This window comes from Alligator sinensis, unplaced genomic scaffold, assembly GCF_000455745.1.
Source record: "Alligator sinensis unplaced genomic scaffold, ASM45574v1 scaffold330_1, whole genome shotgun sequence".
NCBI lineage: Eukaryota > Metazoa > Chordata > Crocodylia > Alligatoridae > Alligator > Alligator sinensis.
Genome location: NW_005842178.1, coordinates 1,771,089 through 1,782,213, shown reverse-complemented (window position 1 = coordinate 1,782,213; position 11,125 = coordinate 1,771,089). Strand labels below are relative to the sequence as shown.

The following is an 11,125-nucleotide window of genomic DNA, read 5'->3' as shown; positions in this document are numbered from 1 at the left end:
CAGCAGGACACTTAAAACACACATTTTGCTGAACAGTGGCCACAGGGAGCCAAATTTCAGCTGTAACTATTCAAGCGTTATGGTACATTTCTGTCGAGCAACACCAGACAACATGCTAAGGTATGTTAATCACAGGCTGGATAGCCCTTGGGGCATTCCCTGGGTCATGTAGCACCTTAAAAAAAATAAGAGGTACGTAGTTCAAGAGGCAAGGAACAGAAAGAGGGTTAAACTGATAGACATTCTTGTGTAAGATACATCTCATAAGACTGGCTTCCTGCTAAGATTATTGCTGCCTCTGCACCTTGTCAACTCTAGTACAGGATGAAGGCAAGTGTTTTCAGCTTGCGCTTTCCAAGCGCTTGTAAAATGGGAATCATTGGTTAAACTTGCCAAACATTGAGCTGAAAATGTCTTTTGCAATGCTTGTGTAGTTTAGCCTACAGCTGCTTAATAACAATGTTGAAGTCCTATTTACTCCAGTTTGTGCTGTCAGCCCAAGCTAGGAACAAGAGTGACTTCTTGCTGTAAGCACATAAAGAAGTTGGACAAAAAAAAAAAAAAAAAAAAAAAAAAAAGTCAGTGGCTTTTGGGGAAAGTGGAGACCATAAAGCTCTCTCCATTCTAGCAACACCACTGCTGCTTGTAACAGCCCTTCAGCCCAAGTCCAGGCATTACAAGCAATCATAGAAATCATATAATAAAATAGGAGCTTTGTACTTGGTGTTAAGCATGACAGTTACCTTTAACACTCTATCCACCTCCTGCTTGTTTAGATTTTGACTCAGCTGATTCTGGATGACGTTCCTGCGCACTCGGTAATTTTTGGAAAAAATTTCAAGCAGCACCTGCCGATGCTTAGAAAGAAAATGTAGTAATGAGAAAAAATAGTCATGTTCTACATTCCTACGCCTGAAACAAGAAAGCCACTATCAGCACAAAGCAAGCCTTTAGGTGATGTTAGCTTGCAACCACTGCCATTGAACTGTGGTAAAGGAATCCTCCTTAGCAAAGCCATCTTCTAGTAATCCCATCAGGTGGTAGAGCTACAGTTAGTTTAAAGTTACCTAGCATGAATCCTGCATAGTCCCCTGGACAAACATTCACTAATTTTCTGTAGCTGTACAATGCACTGAGGCAGGAAGAGTTGCATCCTAGGGTCAGATCAGCTCAGAACAACAGTCTGGCTGCTTACCCTCTACTACTTCCCTGAGCAAGCCTTCTTTAATATCCCTCTAGGCGTGATGCTCTGGCCCTTCCCTGTGAAAACTGTTTTCTACCAAAAACTGCCCTCTATCAAACACTGTAGAAGTTACATTACACTCCACTCACTGTGGTAACAATTATCAAGTCAGTAGGTGCCAACAGGTATCAGCTATTTCCTATTCTGATTAGAAGGAAAATCTGATCTTTCAGGTACCATTGAGGAATAAACACCGTCAGTGCTGACCTGGTAACAGCATGGGATGTCATTCAATAGGTTCTAAGGTCAGGTTAAAAAAAAAAAGATTTAGAATCTGTACTACTCAGCATTCAAAGCTATCTGCACTCCCATCAAATTAGCAAACAACGTATGTTCCTGCTTCTGCCCACTCCATCATGGCCCTGCAGAGCTATTACCACTACTGCAGCTCAAGCACTTCCTTGCAGCTGGCAGAAGCCTTTGTATTGGAAACTGCAGACTCCAAAGAGGGGCTGGGGGCCAAAAGCAGGGAAGAGGCAGCAGTAACACCAACCTTCCAGCCACTAGCAATCTGCCTTGCTAGATGCATGACCACGTTTGCTTTTACCTGATCATAAACGTCCCCGGCTTCCCAAAGTGCATAAACCTTTAGCTCATCTGGCGAAGCAGCAGTCTGTGGGGGAAACTGAGAACAGGAGGCACCGTCAGAGCTGTTGCTTGAACAGTTGTTAAAACAGGCCATTAAAATAAATCAGCACTCGGGGCTGGAGGAGCCCTTCAACAACCTTATATAGGCCTGCTGAGCCATATCTGGCCTTACTCTGGCACAGGAGTGCATTTTATCCCATGGCCCACACACACAGGCACTCACAGCCTGTTGCATTGTTCAAGTGGGAATTTAGGGCACACAGATCTTGTGCAGGCTACGTGCATGGGATGAGGGGTGAATCACCCTTGGTGTGCATCTGCAAAGGTGCAATCCCAGAGCAAGACCTTTAGAGCAGCTCCTGACAAGATGCGCAGTGCTTTCAGGAGCGGCACCTGGCAGAAGTGTTTTATTTCCAGGTGAAAAGCTGCTCAGAGCTATTCCCTACAATGGCTCCAAGCAGACTTCCCTGTCTTTCTCGAGGTTGATGGATTCCCCCTGGCAGGTTTTATTCCAATGTCCCTCCTGGACCCTCATTTCAGACCTGGAAAACAAGGTACTTTTCAATCCAAGCACCTCGGTAAGGAAACAGAGCTTGTTTCTTCTGAACTGTGGTATCTTGGTGCCCTTACATATCCCAAAGGACGTAGCAGCCTCCATCTCACTGCTCATCCTTGATACAAACACTGCACAGAAGAAAAACCCTGTTTACCTCAGCCTTTGCTCTAAAGGAAAATGTTAACAAGCAGCTGGAATATTCCCTGGCTCCTGACAGGCCTCCTCCTGCATGTTGGTCACAATTTGTTCCTTACTAACTGCCCAAACAGCACAGTTTTTCAAATCAGTCATCGGGAACGAATGGGTCAGTTCAGATCTCTGTTCGTACGGCTGGGGGAGGGAGTCACTTGTTCCACTCCAGAATGTAACACATGGAGCTGCGGATGTCTAGTACAAAACACACCTTTCCTCTCCTCTTCCTCCCCTGACTTGACTGAAAGGGCTACGTACTGCTTTGTGAGAGACCCTGGTCTTGATTTTCCCCACTTAGTCAGGATCTTGCTGTAGAAAAGGCAGAGGTTTTTTTGGTAGGAGCTGTCTGGTGAGATTAGCTATTCAATAGTCCATAATAGCCCAAATGCTGATCTATCACGTAATTTGAACAAGGTTTTGCATCTGCTAAGATCCAGGACTTGGGCTGTTTTACAGTGCAACTCGAAGAATGCCTGACACTTTCTGCACTGTCTCTTGCAGGGAACAGTAGCTGATAAAGGCTGGATTTTCTGCTCTGCTTATTCCAAAGATATGTCAGGAAAGGTGAACTGCAGTGAAGATCTGGACCAGGCAGAACACAGAGCAACGAGCATTTCTGCAAGCACCGTGTTACATGGTTCCCCACTCAGAAACACTGGGAGATGCGATGAATTTTCCGTAACCAAACAGTATTAACAAACCTGCATTTATCTGGCCATGATGGAAGGAAACTTGTTCTACATACATGTCGTTTTACTGAATTTTAGCAGCCAGCCTGCTCCCAACGAGGCACTTGTTTGAGAATAAACAAAATGATTTTCCCCCAGTCCCTCTGCTCAAGACACTGCAGCTGAAATCATCTTGTGAGGCCTTCCCCCTCCATACCTCTGTAGTGTTCTCACCCTGCCCTACTGTCAGTTCCCGGCACCCTGATCTGCTGCTTGCAAATCCTTCCTCCCAGCACTGATCCCACCAGCATCACAGGTTCTCAGCACACGCTACAATAACCTAAAAACAACCACTTTCAGGGGGTCAGGCCGTGCATGTAAACAAGAAAAGCAGGTACGCACGGGACAGCTTTCCTCCCTAGGGGCCCTTCTAGCTGCACTGTCCGCTCAGCGTTCCTCAGCAACAGCGGAGCCTGTCACCTCATTAACATTTACATTATTTAAATAAAAATCAAAACTGATTTATGAAATTCTAAAAAAAAAAAAATAAAACCCACCAAAAAACAAACGCCACCCACAAACCCAACCTCGAGTTCCCCAGTAGCAGTGGCCTCAGCTCATTATCACACCCTGTTGCAGACTGAATAATGGAATAGCTTCAGAAGGCGGCTCCAGGTAGAAGAGCAGGCAGGGCTGCAACCAGGATTCAGAAGTCAGTGGTACAGGAGAGAGCACTGTTATTCAATCCTCAAGCTGTGCATCTGCCTCCCCCACCAGTCCTTAGCCCATGTATGGGCCTTACTTGTATGCTCTGCTCTGTTTCCTGATCACCTTCTTGCTCTGTCTTCTCTTGCATTTTCTGCCCTGCCTGCTTCTCCAAGCAGCTCACTCTTCCCCTTTGACTCTCTCCCCACTGGCAGCTGACTCCAAGTTCTCTCTCTAGCTGTGAACTGAGAAGTGCTGCTAGCTCTCCTGTAGGCTGGTTTTCCCCTTAGGCTCTCTCTGTAACCAGCACAATGGCAAACTCTCTTCCCTATACCGAGTTGTCTCCCTACAGCCCTGGTTCTGAAACACAGAAGCACATTTCCTTGTCTTTATAGTAGCTGTAAAAACAGGAAGCAGGACACAAACTGCCTGCAAGGAAAGGAAATTTACTAGCCAACAACCAGAGAAATACGACACAGAAACAGTGTGGGACTCCAGTGATGTACTTCCCGAGCACCAGATGTGTCCTGCAACCCACCAAGAGAACGGATGCCATTGTTCCTCCCTGAAAGCCTGGAGAATCCCATCCGAGGCACCCAGGACACTCAAGGATTTGAATTGCCTTAGACTGTTTTAGGGCAATGGCAAGCAGGAACCACCATGGTTCAGTTCAGCACACTGGAAGCTGTGGCTCTGAGAAAGACACTGCAGGGGGAAGACTGGTGCCGTCAGAAGGCAGGACAACCCCCTGCTTCACTATAAAGGGCTTGGGCAGCTCTTGAGTCTACTCAACAGGACTTCAGGCCAGCTCCAAACCCCAGCTAATTAGCACTGGGGTCTTCCCCAAAGTGTACAGTGTAAACAGGATACTCACAGGCACCAAAATCTGCTTGCAGCCAGTGTCCAATACCATGTCTTGTAACATTTTGTCTGAAATGCCACTAAACATGTGTCCCGGGGGCAGACTGGCCAAGTGCAGATAAAATAACCGTTTCAGCTCACTCAGAGTGAGGACAAACTGTTTCTTAAAAGTTGTCAACACAAATGCTTTCAGTTCTTGTGCGACTCCATCCATGCACCCTCCAGGCAAGTGGCCATTTAAGGAGTCCGTGGAGCTCGCCTCAGAGTGGATGCCATTGACTACTCCATTGTTCATGCTCTCATAGGCAGAGGTGTCCATGGGCTCCTCATCGCTCACAGGCTCCTCTTTAATGCGGATGTTGGAAATATCCATTTTGGGCGAAGCATCATTTGGCTTGCTCTCTGCCTTTTGCTTCTGCAGATCTTTCTCCAGCTGCCCATAGTTCTGTTTGACTTTCGCTTTAGCCATGTTGACCCGCTGTTCCCCGGAAACCACCAATGGGTGAGCTGTGCAGAAACAAGAGACCCCGCTGTATGTTAGAAAGTCTTGGCATCACCTGCACGTTAATTCTGTAGAACATTTAGCAGACTTTGGTAGACTCAGGCCAGGGACCATGGTCTATGCAATAGAGGCAAGGCCAAAATAGAATGAAGAGTGAGCAACACCAGAAGACAGCAAACAGGGGATCATCTGAATAGGAGTTTTCAGAGACAATATTCAAGGGCACAAGAGCAGGCTATCCTGACAAGCTGGATGTTCAAATCAACAAGGTCCAATGAGATTCATTGCAGAGTACTCAAGGAATTGGCTGAGATAATTAGAGCCACTGGCTATTATCTTTGGGAACTCATGGAGGTCAGATGAGGTTTTGGATAACTGGAAACTGGCAAATCAAGGGGGGCAACAAGAACCCAGAGAATTACAAACCAAATCAATATTAACATCAGGAAAGATTCTAGAGCATATCATGAAGGAATCTATTTTAAGCATCTGGAGGATAACAAGGTGATAAGGAGGAGCCAACATGGACTTGTCAAGAGCAAATTATGCTTAAATAGGGGGGCTGTGGAGAAAGGAAAGAAAGCAGTGGATGTGATATACTTCAGCTTTAACAAGACATTCAACATTGTTACCCATGACATTCTCATAGGGTTCTGAGGGTCTGGTATTGTTCAATATCTCCATTAATGACTTGGAGTACATAACTGAGTGTACATTTAGTAAATCTACAACTGACATCATCTGAGTAGAACAGGAGATGCTTTAGAGGATAGGACTAAGTGGTAATTAAAAACAAATATCCAAAATATAAATTGGATGACACTCAACAAGATGAATATAAAACACTGCACTTAGAAAAAAATCAAATGCACATATACAAATTGAGGCATGACTGGCTAAACAGCAGTACTGTAGAAAAGGACCTAGAGTTACTGTGGCCTGCAGGCTGAACAGGGTAACAGTGCTCTTTTATTGAGCGGGGGAGCTAATAGCACACCAGGGTGGATAACAGGACTTAAACAAGTCATGGGAAGTGGTTCTTCCATTCCAGTCAGCCCTGGTGTATTGTGTCTAGTTTTGGGCACTGCACTTCAAGACAGACATGGACAATCTGTAAAGAGTTCAGGACAGCAACAAAAATTACTAGAGGCCTAGAAATCCTAACTTGCAAGGAAAGATTACAAGAACTGGGCTATTTAGTTTGCAGAAGATAAGACTGGACAGGGGATTTGATAAGTCTTCAAATGCAAAAAGGCTGTTATGAAGAGAATGGTGATCATCTGTTCCACGTCCACAGGCAGCAGAACAAGTAGTAATGGTCTTAAACTATAACGCGAGAAATTTAGGAAGAACTTTCTAACTCTGAGGGTGGTCAAGCACTGAATCAAGCTAAGGGGGTGGTGGACCTCCATCATTGGAAATTGAACAACACACTAGGAAAACACTTGGCTAGAATGGTTTAGACAGGGATGACCATGCCTTGAGCAGGGAGTTGAACTACATGACCTCATGAGGTCCTTAACTGGTAGCAAGATGCGTGAAGCTGGATCTAAGTCTGAAGTCAAGAGCTCCAAGAAAACAGGTGTACCCAAGTTCTCAAGTGTTTAGCGTAAATCGGGAATTGTGTGTACATCTACCCAAATTGCATGTTTTTTCCTGGGATCCCAAAGCTACTCAGTTCCTTGTAAGATGATTTTTTTTTTTAAATAAACCCTGGAGCCCTGTTGTAATCAAAGAGGCCAAGTTGGCTGAGCTCTAGCTTCCAGTTCTGGTGGGGAGCACTTGCGGGGGTGCTCAGTGTGAGCATGCATTGCTGTAAGTAGTTTCAAGTGATGCCCTTTTCATCCCTGGGGAAGAGGGGAGTGTTGGCCTGGCAGCAAGCTGCAGAAACTGCTCCCTAACTGGTTCCCTATGACATTATGTTTAATTTTATTTGATGACTGTTAGTCCCTGTGTCTACTACTATAATTTTGTAAAAATGTTGTGGCCGGTATAGCTGGCTCTGCCTGAGAAGTGAAGCTCAGAGAGCAGGAGAGAGAATGAAAGTAGTCCAGGGAAGTCAGAGTGGAGTCTAAGGAAGGCAGGAGGGAACTTCAGCAGCATAATAAGGACTGTTTGTTTGAAGCAGAGCTATCTGCTATGCTGCTTGGGATGTTGGCGCTCTGGCTCCTCTCATCCCCTCCCTTGAAGAAAAGACCCCCCTTCCCAGGTGCTGACCAAAAGAGAAGGTGCTCTCTGAGCCAAGGGTGTTACAGATTGCCATGGAAGCCAGGGACAGAGAGAAGAGCCAGATTTCAAAGTCAGAGGCTTGCCCCAAAGCCACACCAGAGCTGGCTTCAAGGGGCCCTACAAAAGAGGAAGACCAAACAAGGTTTCTTTTTTGGGGAGTCCCAAGGCTGAGCTTCCCTTTGAAAGCAACACTGATGCATGACACCTGTAGAATCTGCTGTAAAGAGAAAAAGCCAGCCACAGAATAGCTACAGTTCCCTGTGGAGATGTATGGTTATCAAGAGGAGGATGGAGGGGGATGTGATTTGAGTGACTGCTAATCAAGGGTCAGGCAAGTCTACAAGACATCACCAATTAGCACTCAAGTCATTGTATGAAAGAGGCTGAGAAACCCTCCCTCCAGTAATTACTGCTTGTAGAGAGAGAAAGTCCCCTCCCTCACTAATCCTGCCACCTGGCACCAGCATCACCTCACTTCTCAGCATGTGGGGATGCCACAGAGGAGTCGCAGGTATTGGCACTAAGGGAGTACCATGTTCCATGGTAATCTGCATGTGCCACCCCAGCTCACACTGTGATCCTCTCTGCTGTTAGACCTGCTAATCCCCTCCAGATACACCAACCATAATCCTTCCAAGGAGATCAAACACCAGCTACTGAATGGATTTGTACTTTCGCCTGTCAGTTCTGCGTACAAACTCTATGGTGCCTAAGTCTGGCAGCCAGCCAGATACTGAGGTGAACCTCCCTAGAATCTCAACTTTTCTTAATAATTTAGGATTACAGAACAGCTACTTTAAATTCTCACTGGCAGCCATGGAGCACAGTCATGCTGAAAAAAGAAGGCCTCCAGCTCCTTTGAGCACCTGTTAAACAAGTTATTTGCCAGCAACTGGATTATCAGCTCTGCCAAGGCAGAATTCAGTGCAAAAGAATTGGGGGGAGGAAGGGCTACAGACACATATGCTTCTGTTTGAGTTGTGGCTGTCCAGGGAATGAATTGGCTTCCAGCACATCAGCTTGTAAACTGAAGGGATGCTACACAGTATTCCCCAGTGACTCTTACCACTATGTGCTGGCTCTGGTGCCTGTTCACAAAACGCTCCTTACTCAAAGTCAGTGCTGCCTTGAATGAAGAACGTGTTTGCAGTCAGCTATGGAAACTGTACAGTAACCAAGGATTCCTCTATACTGGGAAATTCTCAGTACTATGGTCACTTAGCACTGCCCTTGCGGTTTTACCATGACTTTAATATAGCACAGGATCTGCCCCAAACAATGCAAAGGAAAATGGCAGACGCCTGCAGACCTCCCCCGACCTCCTCAACAGCCGAGAACAATTCACAGATGTACTGCACTGGACACACACATGCGAGACTATGTTTTATAAGGATCTGAGCAGCTGTTCATTTACCTGATTGTGCCTCATGTTTCTTTGGTGCCATATGTTCTTTTAGAAGATTATAGACCTTTTCCAACCTGGAGTGGGCAGGAAAGAGAAAAAAAAGATTCTTAGTCATTATTATACCTGCACGCATTTCGAGGCTTCTGTCTTTCAAAGACACTCCGTTCCTAAAAAGCTGATTATCAGAAGCCAAAGAATTTAGAGGACTTCAGAGGCTTAGTGAAGCTGGGAACCACAAAACTATAAATCATACCACAGTTGGCTTCTTTAAGAGGAAAACCAAATCAAACCATCTGCAAGCATCTACATGGCCAAGGGATAGTTTCTTCATTGTATATTTTTAGTTTATTCCCCAAAAGAAAGCAAGTAATTTACTTGGCCTGAATGCCCGTCCACAGCATGTACTGCCTCTGAACGACATCTGGGTGTTTTTTAACAAAGTCTTCGTCATAAGGAAGCAAGAATTCCCAGCCTTTGTTTATTCTTGCAACTGACATGTGCTCCAAAAAGTCTTTCACGTCTTCTGGGCAAAGCTGAAAGAAAGAAAAAAGTATAACTGATCACAGAAGTCACATGAACAACATGTTTGCAGTTACAGACCACTGGGCTGCAGTTTCACAAGCTAGGCAGAGCAGGGCTGGACTGGACTAAGGTTTAGCTGGGAGACTTCCAAAAAACATGTTGGCAATTCAGTAAGAAATAATCTTCCCTTGGTGACAGTACCAAACCAACACCTCCTGGCAGGATGGCAAAAGAACCATATTTCAATGGAGACTTAAAGTCAAGTGGTGGTTTGCCATCTGCAACAGTTAAATATCTCACAGAGCTTTTTGCAAAAGCTAATTCCACTTAGGTTAATTCCATGCTACCTCCCTAAGCCTCCTTGGATGTGGAGACTCCCTAAGCTTGAAGTTGTTAGGTGCTGTTAAAAGCCCAGAGGTGGCTTGTGTCAGCCATGGGTCATGAGGCTGGGTATAACACACCAATCACCACAGCTTGCAAAGCATAACATGATCTTACATGTTGAAAGATTATTCAACTGAATTTTACTCTGCCATATTATTTCTTTTTAAAACATTTGCAGTTCTTTTCCCACTCCCCTCTTCCCACTTACTTGCCTGATGTTTAAATGCCTGAGCAGATGATTCAGGAGTCAGGTACCCGAGTCACTCCTAAGTAATTAACCACCATCCTCCCTTTAGGACACTCACAGTTTTGATTCTGCCTTCCATTTGCTCTGGTTAATCCAGCAACTCACATCCAACCCCAAGCAGAAATGCCCTAGGTTAGCACTAAGTTAGTAATGAGATGTGTGAGGTAATGTCCGCAGTCAGCAGTAATACAGCTCCCTGCCACTGTGAGAATCGTTCAACAAATGGCTTGCATCTAGGTCAGTTGGCCGTGAAGGGGGCTGTTGACAACACCCCATCCGTTTATCACAAACCTCCAGGTTAGAAAAAATTGTCACTCACTTTGGTAACTGTAGCTACTTCCTTTCGCACAACCCAGCGATCCTGTGTAAACTTCCACATCTGGAGGCAAGCAAAGGGGAAGAGACATTTTAGTAAGCTGCATTACTGAAGAATGAGTTCATGTTGTTGGTGACCACGAGGATGGAAGCAGAGGCTGCAATTCTCAGTAGGGCCCATGGTTAACTGAGGTAAGGTAGACCCGACCCTAGCCTACTCTATTCTTGTCGACAATGTTGAACAAAAAGCAGCTATTCTGGGGGATCCAAGATTTGCCTTGGTTAAGCCATGGCCAGAGCTGTACTTATAGCCTGGTTAACAAAAAGGAAAGAGAGAGAGAGGGTCTGGAAAAACAGCTATGACTTTTAGGCATCAACTGGCTTAGAACTCAAGGCATTCTGCTCCAAACCCTGGCTTCCTCTTAAGGAAGTCTCCATCAGCCATCACTACTAGTTACATTTACACCCTCTGCTACTGTAGGACTCCCACCTTCTCCCACAGGACTCTCTGCAACACCTAGTATAGTAGCATCTACACACTGTAGACAACAGTGGGTAACATATACCCTCCACCAGTACATGACACCACAACTGCTTAAAATCCACTTTTAGGGCCACTGTCTCCCACCTCAGCTTTCACAGGCAAAGGTCCTTTAATTTTCACTATGTTGTGAAGGGCTGAGAGGGAACTGAAAGCCTCTTGGCTCT

The 11,125-nt window shown here is 45.5% G+C and overlaps 1 protein-coding gene across 2 annotated transcripts in view; it reads right to left on the bottom strand.

Annotated features, from left to right (window-relative positions):
• POLR3E (RNA polymerase III subunit E) overlaps positions 1-11,125 on the bottom strand; it is a 36,848-nt gene that overhangs the window by 2,329 nt on the left and 23,394 nt on the right. The window contains exons 15-20 of one of the 2 annotated variants that reach the window (XM_006026117.3): positions 10,422-10,481; positions 9,325-9,482; positions 8,959-9,023; positions 4,827-5,320; positions 1,791-1,868; positions 744-857 (exon numbers count right to left, since the gene is read on the bottom strand). In XM_006026117.3, the coding sequence (XP_006026179.1) occupies positions 744-857; positions 1,791-1,868; positions 4,827-5,320; positions 8,959-9,023; positions 9,325-9,482; positions 10,422-10,481 (969 nt within the window). The remainder of the gene's footprint in view (positions 1-743; positions 858-1,790; positions 1,869-4,826; positions 5,321-8,958; positions 9,024-9,324; positions 9,483-10,421; positions 10,482-11,125) is intronic. The other variant, XM_025207015.1, reaches the window with a different exon arrangement.